The 23117-nt window shown below is 48.5% G+C and overlaps 1 protein-coding gene across 1 annotated transcript in view; it reads right to left on the bottom strand.

Annotated features, from left to right (window-relative positions):
* GALNT17 (polypeptide N-acetylgalactosaminyltransferase 17) overlaps positions 1–23117 on the bottom strand; it is a 214314-nt gene that overhangs the window by 13930 nt on the left and 177267 nt on the right. Inside the window, exons 8-9 of the mRNA XM_029961230.1 lie at positions 3265–3450; positions 1326–1498 (exon numbers count right to left, since the gene is read on the bottom strand). Of these exons, the coding sequence (XP_029817090.1) occupies positions 1326–1498; positions 3265–3450 (359 nt within the window). The remainder of the gene's footprint in view (positions 1–1325; positions 1499–3264; positions 3451–23117) is intronic.

Raw genomic sequence — 23117 nt, 5'->3', positions numbered from 1 at the left:
GTTGTTTAGGCTCAGACTTCCAGCAGCAAATGGACATTGGGGTTTAAAAGGTGGGAATGCCAACCCCTGTGGGCACTGAGCACCAAACCCCTTCCCTGACCCCCCCATGGGGGTGTCACCCCACTGAGACACAACCAGAGGAGGGTTCAAAGGTAGAAACTAAGGGGGGAAAGCAAGAAGCAGAAAGGTTGAAGATTCCGATATAAAGAGCCAAGGATTTGGGATAAACATTCCACAGGGACAGACGGTGAGGCTGAACCTCAGAAAAACCTCTGGACCATGTGGACAATTCCAGGGTGAAAAAGTCTCCCTGGAGACATGGAGGAAGCCACTGCTTGAGCAGATTTAAAAGCAAAGCTGTCCCTGATGGATAATCCTATAGGAGCTGGGAGCAGGGGCTGGAGAGAGCTGCCCCCCTTTAACCTCTTGTTCCATCATGGAATTTGGGGAGCTAATGCAGCAGCAAGGAAGCCAAAGGCACATTGCAGCCCCTTTTTCTCCTTCCTACAGGTGTCTGGGTTTCTACTCTATTTTAGCTCCTGCTCTTGTCTTTGCAGTGATCATTAAATACAACTGGGAAAGCAATTTTCCATTACAATGCTTGTAATGATCTTCTAATGAATTATTCACTCTGCTTGAGAAAAGACACCATTTTAATGTACCACTGGTAGCTCAGAGGTAAAAATAAAGATGATTCAGTGCAGACAGGTAGGACAGGCTGAAATCTGAGTGGACAAAATGGGGTGGGACAACAAATCAGTCAGGCAGCACCTCAAATAGCAGGGCAGGGGTTTGCCTTGGGTTGGAATTCAGTGGCATCACAAAAGAATTCCGTGTATAAAATCCCACCCCAGCAAATGAGGCTGCTCAAAAATTAAATCTGGATTTTTCTGGGTATATAAAATTCTCCAATTGATTTTGGATTACCCAGACCCACCCCCAGTGCTGATCCATGTGCTGCTGCCTTTTCCAAGCTCTACAGGACCTGCAGCTTCCCAATGGGTTTTAAGCCCTTCCTGCCCTGCTCCGAAGCTGTTCCTGAGCAGGTTGGTGGTGCCTCACCTCTAAACAGGAATCAGGCTGAAGATCAGGATTTAAGATCTCTACTTATGAGCATTTGGGTCTTGAAATCTCTTTTCAGAGATCCCTAAATTCCCTCAGTCCTACAGCTCCTCTCCCAAGCACCTGGAGCAGTGCCCATGGCAGGCAGTGCCCTCCTGCAGCTCCCTGGGCAAACAGCTTTTCCTTCCATCTCTAGGCAGCTATTTCTTCCTATTTTTATACCAGCTACCCCAGGACTCTCCAGCACCTCCAGGACCACCAACCTGCAGCACAGGCACCAATTCTGTACCCCAAATTCTGGGACTACTGTGGCTCCAAATGCCAGGAACTCTCCACAGGTGTAACCTTTCCTCAGGAAGCAGCAGCAGCTCAGATTTTTTAGGCTGTATTGTTTTTCCAGAGGCCCTGGAGCAGATGCTGCCAGCTGAGGATGCTGCTGCAGCACAGCAGGATCAGGATCAGGATCAGGATCAGGATCAGGATCCCAGCAGCTCTTTGCTGAGATCTGCCAAGCAGGAATATTTTGGGGGTTACTTTTAGCACCAAGAGGGTGGCTGGAAATAACTGCTCACATGGGCTCTGGACACTCCTGGCAATGGTTTCACCTCACACTTGAGGAGAGCAGCCCAGCCCTCAGTCACCCACTGCACGTGGGGGGGCACCCAGAACCCTCATCCCCCCCAAAACCTGGAGGGCATCCCTGTCTCCCCACCCCCAGCACCCCTCTGTCCTCCTCTGGCAGGACCAGCAGCAGGACACGGGGTCTGGCCCTGCCAGGGCTGCTCCCAGGGCGCTCCAGGCAGCAGGAGATGCCCTTGGCTTCCAAGATCAGACACAGCCTGCCCGGAGAGCTGAGCCCAAGCAGCAGCTCTGGATCTCCACAAAGCCCTCCTGGAGCCTGCAGAGCTTTCCCCAGCAGTGCCAGGCACCACCTCGAGCAGTCCCCGTGCAGGATGTGCCTCCAGGCATGGTCACCTTGACCTGCTGGTGGGATCCCATGGTTTTCCATCATGCTGTGACATGAGGGTTTTACTTCAAAGATAACATTATCAGACCTGAGAAAACCTGAGCATTTCTGTGCAGAAATATTTGAACCACCAAAGCTGTTTCAGGAGAGTGTTTTGGGGCACTTGCCCGTGGTGCTGCTGGGAGGGGATCTCCTGTGAGCCACCAACCCAGGGTGGTTCAGGCTCTCCTGCACCAGGGGCACTAAATGCTCTAGAATTCAAGTTTTTAAGAAGTGAAGTGAAAACTCAGGACAAGGTGCCTTGGCTGTGCTGATGCCTAAAATCAGCACTTAAAAGAAAACCCCTGAAGACTCAATTTGTGAGTTTTACTATTATTCCTTTTATTTATTATGACGTTGGATGCACGAGAATCTTAATTTCTTCCAAAGCCTGACTCCAGAGCTACCAAAGCCTTTTGCTTTTATTAATTACCTAATTAACAACTCAAAGCATTACCTAATTAAAAATTCAAAGCACTACCTAGTACTGTTACACCCTTCCAAAACCTGTCCCTCCTTTAGTACCACCCTCGCCTCATCTCCTGAATTTGAGTCAGAGGTCCCAAAAACCCCTCATCTTCATCTTCTTCATCTTCATCCTCATCTCCTATGACCCTTCTGGATGGGTTTCAAGGCTCCTGAGCAGCTTTGACTACTTATACCAAGTGTTGTGTCTCATTGTCAGTACATTTTACAGACACCCTTGTCAGTCAAGATCCTTAACAAAGAATGTTAAACAGCATTTTTAGGAATTCTGGGAATACTGGCAAGCTGAAGGTGCTAGCAAGGTCTCCTAAAAGTTATTTCCCATAGATTTGAAGGCCTCAGTACCTCCAGGGGCAGGTTCCAGGTGATGTAGAACTGTCTTCCAAACCCATCCCTCCTTTAGTACCACCCTTGACACGCCTCCCAAATTTGAGTCAGAGGTCCCAAGACCCCTCATCTTCATCTTCTTCATCTTCCTCCTCATCTCCTATGACCCTTCTGGATGGGTTTCAAGGCTCCTGAGCAACTTTGACTACTTGTACCAAGTGTTGTGTCTCATTGTCAGTACATTTTACAGACACCTGGTCTGTCACGATCCTTAACAAAGGATGTTAAACAGCATTTTTAGGAATTCTGGGAATACTGGCAAGCTGAAGGTGTTAGCAAGCTATCCTAAAAGTTATTTCCCATAGATTTGAAAGCCTCAGTACCTCCAGGGGCAGGTTCCAGGCGATGTAGACGTGCCACTTGTAGTCGTCCATCCACACCTCGGCCACGCGCAGCGCGTTGCGCTTGGTGTAGAACCCGATGTTGTTGTTGTAGGGCTTCTTCTTGCGCTCGATGTGGGCCACCCTGGAGCAGGGCAGGACCTCCATGCTGCCCCCACACAGCCACACCTGCAACACAACCCACAGGACCGTCAGCAGCACGCCCTGGGCAGGGGAAAGGGGCAGAAGTGGGGGGGGTTGAGCAGAGCTGGGAAGGGGAAACCCATGGCCACGTTTGGCCTTTGCTCACCAGGGGGAATCTGTCCCCTCTCCATGGCACTGGGGTTGGAAATAGATGAGCTTTAAGGTCCCTTCCAACCCAAACCACTCTATACTTTACAGGATTACAGAATATGCTGGAAGGATCATCATCAGAATATGCCCAAGGATCATTGAGGATAAAAAGGGAGAAAAGGAATGCTAAAAGAAAAAGAAAGAATTAATTTTTTGTAGTGTGTTATAAACCCTCTCCTCCCACTTCCATTCCCTGCTGGAATGGAGGTGGGCTGAGATGGTCAGGTCCATTCAAAAATCATATTTTAAGGAGATGGCACATTAATACCAAGATCTGGTATATCATGAATAGCCTGATGTGGCTGCTTGGCCCTGATCCTCTGGGAAAGGTTTTCCAGAGGAAAGAAACCTACAGGTACAGCAACAAAAGTCCCTTCTCTGTTTCAGCAGGATATGGAGTCTCCTTTGCTTTTTCCTAGAGGTTTCCAAGAGAATTTATTAGTTCAGGATGAAGCTGTGTTGGGATTTCCAGCAGGATCACAGAATCACAAAATGTGCTGAGCTGGGAGGGACCCCCAAGGATCATCAGTCCAACCCTCAGCCCTGCACAGGCCCAGCCCCAAGAGTCACCCCCTGTGCCCCAGAGGATCAGCCAAACCCTCCCTGAGCTCTGGCAGCCTTGGGGCTGTGCCCACTGCCCTGGGGAGCCTGGGCAGTGCCCAACCAGCCTCTGGGGGAAGAACCTTTGGCTGAGATCCAACCTGAGCCTGCCCTGACACAGCTCCAGCCATTCCCTGGCTGCTGTCACACCGTGTAGGATCCAGAGCTGAGTTTACAGTGATGCTGCTCCCAAATAAAAAGGATTAAGCAACTGGAACAGTTCAAACCATTGCAAGATCTCCTCCTGCAGAAGGGATGAGTCAGTGGAACATATGGCAGGGACAGATTTCTCCCACTTGAAAACATTTGTTCATTATTGTTCTTTCACGTGCTCTTTAAAATTCCCTTAAATCACACTTTGCAAGGTATCAAATCTTTTAAGATCTTCTTTTTACCTCACAGAAAAGGGAATTTGCAGGAAGACTTGCCACACCTGGGTTCTTCCCTCCCTGTTTGTCACCACTGAGAAGTTATTTACCTTACAGCCAGGTCTGCAGGACACCAGGAAACCATTCCAAACACACATGCCAAGCAGGCCTAACAATGCCAGTGTTCCCTATTCTGCAGCCTGCTCTGCATTAGCATTTTGCACAGTTATTATAACACCCAGTGTTTCTGGGATCTCTTCCAGGCTCACCACCTTTCCTCCCATCTGTGCTCCCGGATTTTTACCGGCCCTGCTCTGTTGGCTCTTCCAGCAGCACCAGGACCCTCCTGCCTGGATCAGCTGCCCCGGGGGCACCTCTGAGGGGGAGTTTTAGCCCCCCCCAGTGCAGGGCACGTGCATGTCCCAAGCCCAGGTGACCCAAACAAGGACACCTTCGCTGGTGCTCTGCCTGCTGTTCTCTCTCCTGCTGCAGGAGGAGCCCACACCAAAAATAAGCTCCATTTTATTAGTTTGTGCATGAACGTGAAGCAGAAAAACCCCATCCTGCTCCTGCTCTGCTGTTTGACCTCTCAGAAGACTTTTAAATACAATTTCCTGCCTGCAGACTGAAATCAGAGCTGAGCTCTGAGAGGGTCATCATCCCTCCCATCCTTCCACACCCCACCTCTGCCCAGCCAAGCCCTCCAGGTCTGCTCCAAGATTTGCAACAGAGCAAACCAGACTGGAACAAAGCAGTTCTAAAGGAAAAAAATATATATATATTTATAAAGTTTTATTCCCAAGGCAGTAGAGAGGAACTGCCTGTGTTTCTTGCCTGCTCAGTTCTTTAATTTCTCAACCTCCTGGTGAAATCACAACATTGAGTTCTGCCCTTGGGTGCTCCCAAAGGTGCTGGGTTCAACCACAACACTGAATAAACCTGCCAGTCCTGGGTGACCTCAGCACCACCTGGTTCTGTAGGTTTGGGGATTTGTTTGGTTTTATCCTGATTTGAGGTCAGAAGAATTATTTTAAAACTGTAAAATTAATTAAAATGTCATTTTCCAGCAGCCTGCCTCCAGTCACACAGTCCCACTGTTGTTCTTCTGTGCTTTAGTTAAGTAATTCGTGTCAACTTTCTTAAATTTCTGGAATATCTGTAGAAACTACCTGGAAATTCACCGACTGGAGTAACCTGAGTGCCTGTGTACACATCCATGAGTCAGTTCCAGAGAGATCAATACAAATTAAATCCAAAAATTACACAAGGAAAGACCAGACTTCTATCTGCCTGACCTGTCAGCATAAATTTTAAAAAAAATCTGGTTTTACGAGGCATTTCTGAAGAGTTCTGCTGGTTTATCCCTGCACTAACCATGACTGAGCCCCAGAGGAGCAGAAGGACTCAGTGGATCTCCATCCTCACATGCCCTGATGTCCCAGCCTGTAGCTCTCAGACCCTGAGGGCAGAAGGTTCTCTGGGAACCCTCATTTATGTCCCTATTTGTCCCACAAAAGACCTGTAACACAGAGATTATCTTCCTGTTAAGGAACCCTACTGGATTTTTCATGTTCATGGCAAATAAACCCACAGTCCCTTCATTTGCTGCAAAGAACAGCATTAACAGGACAATCAGCCTGGAGTTTTTCTAATCCTTTGAAGAATTATCTCCTACTAGGTGGTTAATCAAGAAATTGGGAAATCAAGAACCAGAACACCAAAACTAATAAAAGAAATAGGTGTTGTCAAATTAATTCATGTTTAGCCTATTTAACAAGGCAGAGTCTTTATATTGCATCCTGCAAAGGATGAAATCAGAATCACAGGATGGTTTGGGTTGGAAGGGACCTTAAGGATCATCTCATTCCCACCCCCTGCCCTGGGCAGGGACACCTTCCACTAGCCCAGGTTGCTCCAACCTGGCCTGGGACATTTGCAGGGATGGGGCAGCTTCTCTGGGCAACCTGTGCCAGGGCCTCCCCACCCTCCCAGCCAAGAATTCCTTCCCAATATCCCATCTAGCCCTGTTTTCTTTCAGTATGAAGCCATTCCCCCTTGTCCTGTCACTCCATGTCCTTGTCCCAAGTCCCTCTCCATGGCTGGCCCCTAAAGGCACATTCAAATATGATATTTATTTTAAATTTGATATAGGTTAAATATGATATAGGTTAAACATGATGAGCAAGTCTCAAGTTTCCCCCTTGTTTTCTGACATTCAGATTCCCACATGACCATTAACTTGCCATTCATTCACCCAGAAACTGATGCAGAATTAAAAATAGAATCATCCCCCTCCAGTGAATGAGGGTGACTCAATAATGTCTCCATCACTCCACACACAGGAGGGATCAAAACCCATGGAAAGAGGCTGGCATTTATAAATAACCAGCTAACACTGAATTCTAGTGAAGAAATCCCAGGGAAACAAACAGAAAACAAATCCATCACCCAGAGATCTTTGATGTGTTTTGCAGAAAGCTGCTGGGTGAGACACCTGCAATTATTTTCCAAGCAAAATGTCCTAAGAATTCAACGTGGAAAAGGAACCATTTGTCTCAAGCAGTGAAATGTCCGAGTACAGCTGGCACTGCACTGACAATCCACTTTCTAGAAGCTTCTGCAGATGTGAAAAGGAGCCCTGGGGGGATGTTTTTGCTCTCTGCAACTCCCTGAAAGGAGTTTTGAGACAGGTGGGGGTCGGGCTCTGCTCCAGGGAACAAGGGACAGGAGGAGAGGGAACGGCCTCCAGCTGTGCCAGGGGAGGGTCAGGTTGGACATCAGGAGGAATTTCTCCATGGAAAGGGTGGTCAGGCACTGGCAGGGGCTGCCCAGGGAGGTGGTGGAGTCCCCATCCCTGGAGGTGTCCAAGGAAGGACTGGAGGTGGCTCTCAGTGCTCTGGGCTGGGGGACAAGGTGGCCACTGGGCACAGGGTGGACTCGGTGGGCTGGGAGGGCTTTTCCAACCCTAATGGTTTTATGACTGTGATTCCATGATTCCAGGAGGTGGGTTTGGATGCTCAGATGCTGCTGAGCACAAGGGGCTGCTGCCTTGGCCCCCACCTCAATCCTTCCAGCAGGTCAGAGCTGCTTCCTGCACCCTGTGCTGTCCCTTCTGCCCACCCCTGGGGCTCTCCTGGGTGCAGGGGAGCAGCACTGGAGTCCAACCAGCACCACTGAGCAGCACAGGACACCCACAGGGGAAGGCACAGCCACAGCTCTAACAAAAGAGCAGGGAAAAACCTGGAAAATACAGGTTTAATGCATAAGTATTAAGAAAACTTGGTCCCCTCCCCAGGCTCCTGCAGGCAGTGGAGCAGTGCTGTGGTGCCCACTGCCAGGGAGGGGAAGACACAGCAAACAGTGAGGCAGGAGCTGCTTCCCCTGGGATGGCAGCAGAACTCAAACATCCCCCTTCTCCTCACTGCAAGCCCTGCAAGGGAACTCAGATTTTGCACAAGTAAAGATGATAGTGGGGAAAAGGAATTCTGCAAGAGCAGAGGGGAAAATGGGGCTGGTGCCTCCTCCTCCTCCAGCCAGAGCAGTGCCAGGGTGGTGTCCTGTCCCAGCACCCCCAGGGGGAAACCAGAGTGTTGGCACCTGGACTCTGTAGAACAAGAATTATAACAACAATTATAATATAATAGTTATTGTTGCTATTATTACTGGAAGAAGAAGAAGAGGAGGAGGAGGAGGAGAAGCAGAAGAGGAACAGGAAGAGGAAGCAGAGGAAACAGAAGAAGCAGAAGCAGCAGAAGATGTAGAAGAAGAAGTAGAAGAAAGGAGGAGAAGGAGAAAGAGGAGAAGGAGAAAGAAGGAGGAAAAGGAGAAGGAGAAGGAGAAGGAGAAGGAGAAGGAGAAGGAGAAGGAGAAGGAGAAGGAGAAGGAGAAGGAGAAGGAGAAGGAAAAGGAGAAGGAGAAGGAGAAGGAGAAGGAGAAGGAGAAGGAGAAGGAGAAGGAGAAGGAGAAGGAGAAGGAGAAGGAGAAGGAGAGACAGTGACTCCCTCTTGTCCTGGACATGGAGCTCCAGCTGGAGTGTGCTGTGACATCTGTGATGAACACTGACAGCTCCCATTAAAGGATCCTGACTTTATTTGTTTATAACTTTGCCAAATTTTAACTATTCCAACTGAAATCCATCCCAGAGCAGCTCCAGCCTCCTGCAGATAATGCAAAGAGACAACATGTCTCATGGTGTCAAGATCTGTCTGCAAGGTAAACTTTTAATCTCTGAATCCATTGTGACAGAAGGAAAGAGGGGGGGAAAAGCCCATTCCAAACTTTCATTGCACCAACTCTGGGCTTTTTCAACTGATAACTTCATTTCTAAGGTGATTAGCAAAGCCAGGCCTTAATTAGCCATAGATTTCTCATTTAACAGCTTTGACTTATCTTCACCCCCCCTCCCTTCTTTCCCAAGTAACTTCCAAAGTTAAGGGAAAAAACACAATTACTCAGGAAAGCTAAAATAATACAGAATGTATCAGAACAAAGAGCTAAATAAGAAAATTGAGAAACAGCAAAAAAAGGCAGAGAAATAATCATTTCTCCACGTGCTCCTTTGTGCAGTTCTGAGAGATGGTATCTCTCCAAATTATTCCTTTTGTCAGAACAAACAACATGCACAGACACATTCCCAGCCTTCCTATCCTTTCTGTTCCCACTTTGCTGTGTCCCATTCCATGTCCCCAGGGCCCAGATTGTGCTGCTCCTCAAGGTGCCAGAGCAGCAAAGGGGTCAGGAATGGGATGAAGGGGTTGCTCCCCCAAACCTCTGTGCTCAGCAATGCCCCAAAACCTTGTGCCCACTCAGCAGGAGGACTTTTATTTCCCTGTCACAAGGCTTGTGGTGACACTCACATCCCCCAGCCAGCCTGTTAAATCCCAATTCTGGTAAATAAACACCTCCACATGGTTGGCTGGGGGCTGTTTATGGGTTGCAGTCACGTTGCAGAACCCTCAGCCCCAGCAGGCTGGCTGATATTCCATATTTTTATGTGTATATTTATAGAGAGATAGATGTTGTGTCCTAAAACATCACTGAAATGCTCCTCCAGTCTCCTGTAAATGCCACTGTCCCCTGGAACCATCAGAGTGGGGAGCTGAATTAAGGTGAGTTAAGGAACCACACACTCAGCACATTCTGGGATCCTGCTGGAAATCCCAACACAGCTTCATCCTGAACTAATGAATTCCCTTGGAAACCTCTAGGAAAAAGCAAAGGAGACTCCACATCCTGCTGGAACAGGAAAAGGACTTTCATTGTTATACCTGTGGGTTTCTTTCCTCTGTCATGAGCCCCTGGAAAACCTTTCCCAGAGGATCAGGGTCAAAAAGCCAAATTGTCACTAAATCCTTCCAAAATTATCAGCATAATAAAACTCTTTTTAGTGTTAATAAGCATAAATTACTTTATTCTTGGTCAGGAAGTTTGTGTGTGACCAGCAAAATCTTGGCCTCCACACAGACCCTGATGTAAAACTTTTCCACCTCTTTATGCATTTTAGCAAAGTAATTAATGTTCATTGGTTCTGAATTACATAATTCTCATTCATTAATCAGTATTCTATCCACTATTGGTTATTAATTCTTCACTGTTCATGTCAATTAGTTCATATTTTTAGTCTTTTTAGGATCTTTTTCCTCTCTTAGGGAGTTTCCAACACAAATACTGAGTCTCTTTGTTATCTTTTTGTTTCTGCAAAACGTCCTTGTGGTCCATAAATTCTGCATTCCAGATGTCCAACAGTCCATCCTTCCCTCCCAGGCTTTGTTCACTGAAGCAGATCAGAGTTAGTTTATCAAAACTTAAAATTTCATAACTTTTCCCAAGCTATTTGCCCACAAAAGTACCTTATGACAACTTTGCTGAATTCTGGATAAGAGAAATTAAGAGTAAGCAATTTAAGAATAACACACTATTTATAATTAATAGATATTGGTTATGATTAATTAAAACAATTAATTAAAAGTTGATTAAAACCATTAAGTAAAGTTATTTTAAAAGCTCTATCATTTCCAACAAGATCAGGCAGGGTAATGATGTGCCATCTCCTTGAAATAGGAATTTTGAATGGATCACATCCAAACCTGACCATCTCAGCCCACCCCCACTCCAGCAGAGGATGGAAGTGGGAGGAGAGGGTTATAATAGATTTTAAAAAATTCATTCTCTTTCTCCTTTTTGGCATTCCTTTTCTCACTTTTTATCCTTACAGATGATACTTTGGACAGGCTCCTGTCTGTCTTGTGCCAGAGCAATAAGAGAAATGCTCAGATTGTCCAGTGTCCAAATGTCTTACCTTTCCTTCTGAGAGGACTGAATTAATTCCTTACAGAATGACTACTTTAAAATGCCAAAGCAGGTGCACAACCCACTCCACAAACCCCAGCCTGCAGCAACACCAGGGAATAACCACTTTTCACCCTCTTAACTCAGCAAGGCCCATAAATAGTTTAACAGCTGAGGTTTTGCAGAGGTCAGAATAAAGCAGGATTCCCCCCAGTGCAGAGCAGGGGTGACACCTCCCCAGAGGGGAGTTTGCTCCAGCTGGAGGCTTTTCCAGGGAAAAATTTATGCTGTGCTTCCCCAACAAATGCAACACAACCCCTCCTAAACAGTGCATCACCAACAACACAAGACATGCAATAGGTATGGATTTGACTTTATCACCAGGTAAGATATGTGAGAATGGCCTTGGTGGGAAGCTGGAATTAAAAGACTCTGATCACAAAGCTCAGCGTGGGGAGGATTCCTTGGAATGACAAGTGCCCACATCCTCCTGGCTTGGAAAAACAGCTGAAAAGCAGCTTTTTGCTTCCCAGTGCATCGAGATTGGTGCTTTAATTGCTGCAAAATTAAACTATAGCAGAGCCACTGTAGCTCTGTCGGTTTAGTGCTCCCAATTTTTTTTTTTTTTAAAAAGAGGAACAGAGTATTTTTAAATCCCATCTTGAGAACACTTGGAGAGATGCTCTCACACCTGGACTCCCAGTCTTTGCTGGAGCTGGAGCCAAAAATCTGTCCCCCCCCAGCTGCCACCTGGCTGAGAGCACATCCCTGCAGAGCACAGAGCTCCAGTGCTCTGGAAATACCTTGGGATGGATCTGGATCTTCCTAATAAGTTTAGAGCTGCAATTCCTCAGTGCTCTGATGTTATCAGGCTTGGCAGCATGACAAGGACCTGATTATGTTGTAACAGTGTAATGCAAAGATTATTACAGACTCCTAAAAGACAAGTGCCTTCAAAAGAGCACCAACAATCCCTGTAAGCCCTCAGAAGGAGCAGAACCTGCTGGGCTTTACACACTCCTGGTACAGAAATTACCTGCAGGATCTGACCCTGAACTGCTGGGAGGTTGCTCTTTTTTTTTATTGTTCTGTTTCCAGTAATGTACCAAAAGCATCTTGATCTCATTTTCCTATTCCCATCTCTGTCAAAGCTGTAAAAATAAAGCAGCATAAATAGCTCAACAGAATTTTGATCTATTTTTCATGCCCAAAAAGCCTTCAGAGAGAATCATCTGTAGATGGTTCTTTGGACTAACACTATTCCATGTAGGGAGTGGCAGGAGGAGGGGGGAACATGCCATGGATCATCTGAACCATCAGAGGCGGTTCTGAAGCAGAATTATTTGTGCAGAGACAGCTTGGGGTGTGATGGAGCAGCTCCTGAGCTGACAGGACCCAGCTCCACCAAGCTCCTTCCAGGCCTCTCAACTCCAGCACATCCCAGCTGCAGCATTTGGGACCTGGCATCACAGATCTCCTCCCAGCAGAGCCTGATGGGGAAGGGGCTGGAAGGGAGCCAAGCTCCTCCAGGGATGTTCCCAGAGGGATGTGAGTGACTGTGACTCAGCCCATCCTCTCTGCAGAACCTGCTCAAACAACTCCTCAAAAGAGCAGCTCCTGAGCTCGGAACAAGAGGAGGCAAAGGCAGAGGGAACATGATCTGGGGTGGGGTCTGTGAGTCCACACACACATGAACACACACACAGGAGGTACTTTGCACCTTCTCAACGCTCAAAGCCAGGCTGACAATGTTTCCTAAGCTCTCCAACGTTTTGGCCCCCATCTTCCTCATTCCTTATGCTTGGAAAGGCTGTGGGACAGTGTGGAAATGAGCTGGCACTTTATCTAAGACTCTCTACCTTAGTTTTAGATCTTGTTCCTCTTCAGAGGGGTTCAGAGCCCATGGCTGGTGTACAGTGTGCCTGGTGTACAGTGTGCCCTGGGCCTGCTGCCACTGAGGGAGCTGGATGTGTCTGAGCCAGTGGTACAAATGTGCTTTTGAAAAATCATCCCAGAATTATGGAATGGTTTGGGTTGGAGGGGACCTCAAAGCTTATCCAGTTCCACGGGCAAGGACACCTTCCACTAACCCAGGTTGCTCCAACCTGGCCTTGGACATTTCCAGGGATCCAGGGGCAGCCACAGCTTCTCTGGGCAACCTGTGCCAGGGCCCACCACCCTCACAGCCAACAATTCCTTCCCAATATCCCATCCAACCCTGCCCTCTGGCAGTGGGAAGCCATTCCCTGTGTCCTGTCCCTTCTAACTCAGCATGTTCTGGGATTCTCTGATAGGATCATCTTTACCCCACAGGAACACAGAGAGCTCTGCAGGAAGCTTGTAGAGAGAACAATTCCCCACTGCAACTGAAAAAATGCACTAAAAAAGTGATATAAGGAGTCACAGAGTCCCAGAATGGTTTGAGTTGGAAAAGACCTTAAAGATGATCCAGTTCCATCCCCTGCCATGGGCAGGGACATCTTTCACCAGACCAGGTCACTCCAGCGTGGCCTGGGACACTTCCAGGAATCCAGGGGCAGCCACAGCTTCTCTGGGCAACCTGTGCCAGGGCCTCCCCACCTGAACAGGGAGGAATCCCTTCCCAGTATCCCATCTATCCCTGCCCTCTGGCAGTGGGAAGCCATTCCCCCTTGTCCTGTCACTCCAGGCCCTTGTCAAAACTCCCTCTCCAGCTCTTTTGGAGCCTGTTCAGGTAGTGGCAGGCCACAGTTAGGTCACCCCAAAGCCTTCTTGTCTCCAGGCTGAACAATCCCAGCTCTCCCAGCCTTCCCTCCCAGCGGAGCTGCTCCCTCCCTCTGATCACCTCTGGACTCTCTCCAGCAGGTCCATGTCCTCTGTGTTCTTGGGACCCCAGAGCTGGACACAGCTCCACCCTGAATTTTATTGCTGCACTTGAGTTGGGTCAGGCAGCAGGAAATGCTCAGCCCTGACGTGCAGAAGGGTCAGAGGGAGCCAGAGGGGTCCTGCCAAACCCCAGAGTGACACTGAGCCCTCCCCCACTGTCACTGCAGGGGGACCACAGCCAGCTCAGCTGGGGTGGGTGGAATTCAGAACTCCTTGTCACAGAGGGGAACAAGGATCTGCCCCTGTTTCCCTGAGGTCAGATCCTCATCTGTGGGCTGTTCATGGCCCTGTCCCTTCCCAGCCCCGTGCCTGCTGCCCATGGACTGAGTGTGTGTGAGCTCCAAACACCCACCCGAGGTCCAAACACCCACTGAGGTCCAAACCAGATGGCTGGAGACCAGGGCAGTCCTGTCATGTTTTTGCCATTCACTCCACCATCTGCTTATTTTCTCTGGCACTGTTAAAATCCCCTCTTTCGTGGTCTGAAATAATGAATGCTTTGCAAATCAAAGCAAGGATGGAAGCTGAAAGCCTGAACCATCATCCCAAACCCCAGAGATGATGGGCTGGCACAGAGCTCCACTAAATGATGTTAAAATTGCAGTGCCTGTGCAGGTAAAGTGCTGTGCAAAGGCCCTCTGGGATGAATAACTGCTGCTCATCTCCTGGCAGGCACCATCAGCTCTTGAACATCACTCCTTCAAGCCAGGCCAACTCCAGGAACATTTCCCATCAGGACAGAGCAGCCTCTGAGATCCACTTCTGATTTTAAATTTGGAAGTCCCGTGTCTGGGGGCAGCACTTAGGGTGATAACTGTGCTGCAGCTGCTTCATCTGTCCCTCAGACACTCCAAGACCATCCCATTGCCTTGGTGGCCCTTCCAGCTGGACTCTCTCTTTCCTCTCCAGATGTTTCCAGAGCAAGTGGCCAGGGCTTGAACTCAGCATTAGATGTTGGTTTAATGAAGACCACAGCATTTCTTTTATGGAGATAATGCTTTGGGGGCTCTTTTCTTGATGTAGACAGACTTTGGGGCTCTTTTTTTGATGCAGACACACTCTGGGTAAATGGCCACTGCCTTCAGAGTCCTTGACCTTGCTCCCAGCAGCCAGAAATTCCACCTTTCCAACAGCACACAAAAAGAACAGCCAGGAGGACCAAGGCTGTGCAATGACTGGGGACAGATTTGGAAGGGGATGGAAGCAAAAATGTGTCTGATGCAAAATGATTCTTCCCTCCTGTTATGCACAGAACTGATTAAAACCAGAGCTGAGCCCTTTTTTCATTAACAACAGCATTAGCACAACCTAATCTTGAGCAAAGCCCTGTTTGGATGTTAATTCCTGCCCTCCCTGAGCCCAACAGCACAATTCCCACTGTCTTTCCCAGAGCCAGGGTTTCAGATCCCTCTCTAAGCAGCAGCAGCTGCTGAACACAGGAAGGATTCCATGGATTTGATGAGGGATGGGGTGGATATTCCTGCACACCCGGGTGTTGTGTCCTCCATGGTACAAAAACAAGACACATGCAAATGTGTCTTGGTCAATTCATGCTCTCATGGAGCATTTATAACACTATAATATTATTTCTAATAATTAAATTTCTATTTATAATTATTCATAATTGCATTTATTATTTATAATTATATTTATTATTTATAATTATATTTATTATTTATAATTATTATTGGCATTAATTTCATCATAATTTATAAAGCATCAACAGGGGCCCTGAAGAAATAACTCCAATGGTCTGCTGGCAGAGCAGCTTCATGAGCCCTCCATAAATGTAACTCAACCAAAGCCACTGGGGGCAGAACACATTTAGGATTGCACTGTGTAGGGTGACCCAACCCACTGGAACAAGAGCACCTCTGGTCACAGCTCCTCCAGGAGATCTCAGGTAACTCCAGAGCAGCAGCAACCTCTCCCCAGCAGAGCCACAGCCACCTCTGCCACCTCTGCCTGCCACCAAACCAGCCTGGTCCTGCCCCTGTGTCCCACCACTGGGGGAGGGAAGTGTTGGCTGAGCTGATCCTGGGAAAGCTGATCCAAGCCTGAAGCTTGGCCAGCTTGGAGCTGGAAGTGAACTACAACCCTACAAAAGTCCCTTCCAGCCTGAATTACCCTACAATTCGAGGCAGACGTGTGGAGGTCACCGGGAGGACACCACTGGGCTGAGGTAGAGAGGTGTGAAATCTTGCCCTGGTTCTTCCACTGAGCATCTTGACAGGTAATTTCTGTGCTATCTGCCTTTGTCTTCTCCTTGTCCAACCCCTGTAGTCCAACTGAGATACCACCACGTGAGGAGAGGGGCTGTCAGAACACCTGGATGGTTCCTACTGCAATGCCCGAGGCCCTTCCAAGATCCTGGATTAGAAGGAATTTTTTCTGACTGCAAGGCCTTTAGAAATGTTTTAAATTACAATGCCTACTAGAGTGTCTCTCATATATTTGTAATCTTTGAGCCCTGTGAGTTTTTCCAGTTGAGGAGAAGATCCTTTAGAAGTTCTCCAAGTCAGATCACTGCTCATCCTCCAAGAACTCTTTATTCTTTCCCTCTTCACAGACACTGTAAAATTATTCCTGGACAGTTGGTGTCCACAGGGACCAGACTGAAAACCAGCTCTGAGGTGTTTCCAGGTTCCTCAGAGCACAGAGGAGATGGGACCATCCATGTGTGATTCCAAGATGGATCAGGGCACATATTCCCTTTGGTCACAGGAGAGCACAAAAGGCCCTGAGTGTGGTCGGGGTGTGTAAGAACAACAGGCTGGTGGACAAGGAAGACAAAGTTGGGAATCTTTTAAAGCTCAGTCTCTGCTTCAGCTGATCAAAGGCTTTCAGTGAAGTTCTAACACAGCTGAAGCAGGAGAAGAGAGCTGAGCAACACAGGCACACTGCCAAGTGGAGGGATAAACCTTAAGGAATTCTGACAGGCAATAAAGGCTCCGTTTTCCCGAGCAGTCACATCTCTCCAGTGAATTAAACTGTAAGTATTGGTGTGAACACTCATTTCCCAAAGAGCTGCAGGAGCTTCATCCAAAGGCTTTGGATCAAAGCAAACTAAACCACCTCTGGACAGGTCATGGACTTGAGGACTGGTTTATTTACAAAGTTTAGGAACTGATATTATATATTTTGCATGAAATGGGCAGCACAGGGACAGTGGTAAAAACACAGGAACACTTTCCTGCATTTATCTGACAGGATGCTGTTTATTCATTTGATACATGTGTTACCACTCCTGTGCTTTCCCTCATCATGTTCTGTGTAAAACTCTCACTAAATATGCAATAAATGGTAAGAATTTCAGTTCTAAGTCCACAACTGCCCAGTCCCTTGAGATCACCTAATATCCATTTGTTTCTATTTTCATCCTACATCCCTTTCTAAAGTCACTAATTAAGAATAAGAAAACCTGTAGAATAACAATGCCCTGAGTCACTGCAAAACAACCCTGGCTAGCACCACTACATCTCAGCACAGGAGGATTTCAAGATTGCATTTTCACAACAGCAGCTCGGTCCTTATCTTCCTCCCTGGCTCCTCCTGTCCTTGATCTCCCAGTTAGGGATAAGTGCAGTGGAAGGGATACAAGCCCACAATGCAGATTCAGATTGTCACCCCAATAGTCATTACAGAGCCATAAAATAGCTCATGTGGAATCCTTTTTGTTGATCAAAACAAACACACACTCATTTTATCCCAGCACAAGGAAAACAGTGACCATTCCCTGTAACTGAGAGCTTCCAAACCCACCAAGAAGTAGGAAAATGGTGATTATCCTCTAATCAGACATTTCCAGGAAGATCATTTGTACAGCTCATCACACATCCTGCTCTCAGCTCAGTGCCCTGTGGGAAAGCCATTTCCTCCATCCCATCCCCTTCCAGCAGCTCCCAGACTGGGGAGGGATAAGTGGAGCTGGCAGGGAAGGAGGCCAGGCTGCTCAGGAGGTGAATTCCTCTCCCATCCCTCAGTTACAGCCAGAGAGCAGAGTCCAGGGAAGAGCAGGGATTTCTTAGTCAGGAATTCCCCGCCCAGAGAATTCAAGGCCAGGTTGGACCAGGCTCTGAGAAACCTGGGCTAGTGCAAGATGTTCCTGCCCATGGCAGGGGGATGGAACAAACCCATCTTTAAGTTCACTTCCAACCCAAACCATTCTATGTTTCTATGATTTCTCCAGGCCAGCAGCTCCCTTCCTAGAGGATTGGTGGATGCAGCTGGGTTTCACTCTGTTCCTCAGCAGCTCCTCCACATCATCTGTCGCCAGGAGCAGCCGAGGTGTGGGCAGTGTGGCTTCATGGAAGAAGAGTGAGAGCTTCCAGATGAAGAAAATACAGGAGGAAAAGGGCAATGAGGAGCCCACGTGGTGTGGGTGCAGCTGGCACAGCATCCCTGGTGCAGCACCACCACAGGGAGGTCCTGCTGTGCTTGGCCACCTTCTGAAGCAGTTCAGCAGGACCCCCCAGGCTGTTGGTGAGATCGACACCCAAAGGCAACAAGTGCTTTGTTCTGGACTGGGACACAAAGCCAGCAAAAGCTCTGGTGCTGCTCCAGTGCTCCTGGCAGCTCCCAGCAAGGAGAGGCTTCCACAGGCAGAAGAGCCTGGATTAACTGTCCCACCCTGTGGGGACAAAATGGCTTTGCCACGTCCTCAGAGAGCAGCAAGTTTAAAGCTCTCCATGATGTCACCCGCCCCTCTGGCCAAGTTCCTGGTGCACAACTGCCTAGATGTTCATCAGGTCAGGGCACCACAGCTGCTGAGGCAGCCCTGGGCCACCCCTGCACAGCCCTGGCCCCTCAGCTGGATCAATATACTGGAAGTCACCTGTTACAACAGAGTGGGAAGGGCAAGGGACCTGCTGTGCAGGGCTTTCTGATGGACCTTGGGGAGGCACCAGTGAAGATCTGAAGGACAAGATCAAGTCCCAGAAGAGCCTCCTGCCTTGGTGGGATGGGTGGGAGCTCAGAACACTCCAGAAACTCTGTACCTGGGGAAGGGCTGTGGGAAAAGCCCCCCCTGTGATGCAGCAGGAGGGCAGAGGCTGAAGTGAGCAATGAGACCAGACTGTTCTCTGTTAGTTTGGTCTGAGAGACTGGACAAGGTGGGAGCTCCTGGTGTGACTGTCACTGAGTCAATCCATTCTGCCACGTTTTCCACCAGGAATAGGAGCCATTTCCCAAAAGCCATCTGGGTCCTTCCCCCAGAGGGTGGTTGGGCATTGACCAGACTCCCCAGGGCAGTGGGCACAGCCCCAGGGCTGCCAGAGCTCAGGGAACATTCCAAGACCATGGATTGAGCCTCATTTAGAGCTCATCAGAACGTCTGTATTCCTGTGTTTGCATCAAGTTCAAAATTCCCCATAAATGATAACAAAAATGAAAGCTGTGAATGGAGCAAAATTTCAGATTTGGTGCAACAAAAGATCCTCATCACGTCTACATTTTTCAACTTCAGTTTTTGGAAATTTTCCACGTTTTCTTGAAATGCATTTCCAAACACAAATGCTGTAAATGAAGCATCACATACTTACAAACAAGACTGTGGTGGTTACCCAGCCACGTTCCAAATTCGGCCTCCTCTAAAGGAGAGATTCATCTTGCTTTGAGCCCTCTTCAGGCTTTCCTCCTGTCTCTCCAAGCCCTCAGTCACTCACACGTCCTGAGCCGACTTTCATTAAATTGAGATTAAAAGGACTCTCTCCACAGACTGAATCATAAAATGGAAAATGTCTCATTTCAGCTTTTGCCTCCAAATCCGAGACTCGCCATTCAAGGGCAGCCCAGCACTAATAACCTTCCTGCTGAAGCAGCTCCTTCTATTTTCTTCCTTTCAAAAGGCATGACAGAGGCTACAAAACCCAGAGCAGCAGCACAGGACACGTTTTCAAGAACAGATTTACAGCCCACGTGTGCTTGGACCTGAGGGAATGGCTGGAGCTGTGCCAGGGGAGGGGGAGGCTGGATTTTAGGGAAAGGTTCTTCCCCCAGAGGGTGGTTGGGCATTGAACAGGCTGCCCAGGGCAGTGGGCACAGCCCCAAGGCTGCCAGAGCTCCGGGAGCATTCCAAGACCATGGATGAGTCTCATTTAGAGCTCATCAGAGTGCAGGATGTCTGTATTCCTGTGTTTGCACTAAGTTCAAAATTCCCAATAACCAACAAAAAAAATGAAAGCTGTGAATGGAGCAAAATTTCACATTTGGTGCAACAAAAGATCCTCATCAAGTCTGCACTTTTCAACTTCAGCATTTGGAAATTTTTCAGGTTTTTCTGATAGGCATTTCCAAACCCAAATAGAAATAATGAGTTTTGGAAATGGGAATGTACAAAGGGAACAAGGCAGAAGAAAAGAGACCATGAGCAGCTCTGTCTCCTCGGGTCATCCCCAGTTTTATGAGTCACTTCTCGTCCATTTGTTCAGATTTCAACACCAATCTTTATTAGTCCCTCATTCATCTGCATCCCTGGGCTTGGTACTGGGACAAAATGATAAATATAGACATTTCCTGTGAAAACACAAAGCCAGAAGAGATGGAAACAAAACAGAAATTCAGAAGATCCCTCTTTGTTTGCTCCCAGATTGATGTCCCCAAATTTTTCTGCTGGACAAAGTACCCATTGCTGCAGCCTCAGGGGCTGAGCCTTTGATGCATCTCTCTGCTCCTCCAAGGTTATTCAGAAGGGCTGCTCCAACACTACTCAGGGTTTTGCAAGTCACACCAGCATGTTAAGATATTTTATTTATTTTATTTTATTTTATTTTATTCTATTTTTTCACCTGTGAGTCACCAGGCAGCCCTAAAGTCACTGCAGCCCTTAAAGCAATGAAAAGCCATCAGCCAAATTCCCTTTAAAATGAAGCCTAGGCTACATTCTGGCTCCACTTCAAATTACACTTCTAAAGTGTGAGCCAAGTCCTTGAAGGAAAATGGGAATGCTCCCATCCACTCCAACAGGCTTTAAATCAGCTCTAAACATGGTCCCACGTGCCAAACTCAGCAGGGCTTCACCTGGAAGGTGCCTCTGCCATCATCGACACCTCCCAGGGCTGAGGTTTCCAGCAGAAAACGCTGGCAAAACTCGTTTTTTAATTAAAAAGATGCATCCAGGTGCAAAAGGATCTGCTCTTGTGAAGCTCTGGGGCTGCAAAGTCCCTCTCAGCTCTGCTCCATTAGTTTAACGAGAAGCTGCTCATTGATGTCCCCTGCAAAGGTGAGCTTTGGCTCACATCATGCTGATCCACATCCTGCTGGAGGCAGGGATAAATCTGCTGGATGCTCCCACCTTGCTGACTGCCAAGGGCAGCCCAGACAGGGACAGGGTGGGGTTCTCCTCCTGCCTCCTTGGCATGTTTGGGTGTTCCAAGCTTCCTCTCACAGCAAGACTCCTTCCATCATCCTGTTGTTCCCCTGGACTTTTTAATAAGGACTTTCTTGAAAGCCCCACGATGGAGCAGATGCATCTGGAGGGGAAACCACCCCAGGGGCTGCTGAGGGCACTTGGAATGTTCAGCTGGAGAAGAGGAGACTGAGGGGAGACCTCACTGCAGTTCCACCTGCCTGAGGAGGGGCAGGGACTGAGCTCTGCTCTGGGGGGACCAGGGACAGCAGCCAGGGAATGGCTGGAGCTGTGTCAGGGCAGGCTCAGGTTGGATCTCAGGCAAAGGTTCTTCCCCCAGAGGCTGGTTGGGCACTGCCCAGGCTCCCCAGGGCAGTGGGCACAGCCCCAAGGCTGCCAGAGCTCAGGGAGGGTTTGGCTGATCCTCTGGGGCACAGGGGGTGACTCTTGGGGCTGGGCCTGTGCAGGGCTGAGGGTTGGACTCCGTGATCCTTGGGGGTCCCTCAAACTCAGCACGTTCTGTGACTCTGTGAGACGCTGAGCCAATGACAACATTTCCAGGACAATCAGCCCAGTGTTCAAGAACTGGAACTCTGGATTGAAAGTCATGACAAAGTCAGGAGCCAAGGTGGGAGCAGAGCAGTGACCCCCCCAGCTCAGCTTCATCCTCCCTCACCACAGCACCACTCACTCAGGCCGTGCTCTCCGAGGTGTCCAAGTGGGTGCATCTACAGGGGTTACACAACCAGTAATTCCATCCAAACCAAGCACTGCCATGGAGTCTGGAGACTCCTTTTTCTCAGGCACAGGGGGTGACTCTTGGGAATGGGCCTGTGCAGGGCTGAGGGTTGGATTTCATGATCCTTGGAGGTCCCTCCCAGCTCAGCACATTCTGGGATCCTGTTGTTTTCACATCACTACCTGACCCAGCTCAGAGCTGATGATGCTGCCAAAGCCTCCAGCTCTGCTGGGAAAGGAAGGATCAGCTGTGGTGTCACCAAACCTGCCCCACAGCAGAGCAGCACATTCCAGGGACACTGCACAATGACAACCCTGTATCAGCATCCCACTGATAACAGGGCTTTGTATCTGCTCACAAAGCATTTAATAACTTACCTTGTTCTCATTTGCTCTGTTCTGTCTGTCATGGTTTGGGTGCTTTTAAATGTCTTTAGAGCTATTTAGAATTACTCATCCTTCTGCAGCATGAAATGAGAATCTGAGCTCCAACTGCTGGTACAGAGCTTGTCACTGCTGGTTTTCATCTCGCTATAATTACTCCTGGGACAGATGTCTTCACCAGAGACACATGACTCAGCCTTCCCAGAGACCCACACGCTCTCCAGGTCTCCAACACCCTCCTGCCATAAGAAAATCTGGAGGAAAAAAGCTTCTCTTTGCCCAGAGAAGCTGTGGCTGCCCCATCCCTGGGAGTGTCCAAGGCCAGGTTGGACAGGGCTTGGACCAACCTGGGCTAGTGGGAGGTGTCAGGGTTGGTACAAGGTGAGCTTTAAGATCCCTTTCAACCCAAAACACTCCAGGATTCTATGAAGGTGTTTGGGGTGATCCAATTCCTAAATCCCAGCTTTGCCCTGGGCTTTGTGCCAGCCAGGAGTCCAAGCCCAGCCTGGGTCCAGCGAGAAAGGGGCTGGCAGAGAAGGTCCAGCAGAAATCCCAGCAAGGAGACACAGCCCAGTCAGGGTGGACTTGCCAGGTTTCATTTCCATGAAAACATATTAACATTTCCAAATTTCTTTTCATTCTCACCAGTCCCAGATAAAGGTACCCTGAAGAAACACAGACCCTGCTCTCCTGGAGCTCCTCAGGTCTGACCAGCCACTGATGTACTGGAAGCATTGGGAGGGGACACACCCCTTATTTAGCTGGGGATGCTCCTCCCCAACCCCACAGAACCAGCAGTGAACCCCTCCAGCAGGCTCAGTGGCAAACCAGACTAAACCCAGCTGACTTAAGCTCTCCTAAACTCCAGACATGTAGGAGGGAGGCAGGATTTTACTCCATCTGTGTTAAGACCA

This window comes from Manacus vitellinus, unplaced genomic scaffold (genome assembly GCF_001715985.3).
Source record: "Manacus vitellinus isolate BGI_N305 unplaced genomic scaffold, ASM171598v3 scaffold_32_pilon, whole genome shotgun sequence".
Classification (NCBI taxonomy): domain Eukaryota; kingdom Metazoa; phylum Chordata; class Aves; order Passeriformes; family Pipridae; genus Manacus; species Manacus vitellinus.
Note: the sequence above shows the minus strand (reverse complement) of the source record. Positions and strands in the feature narration are given on the sequence as shown.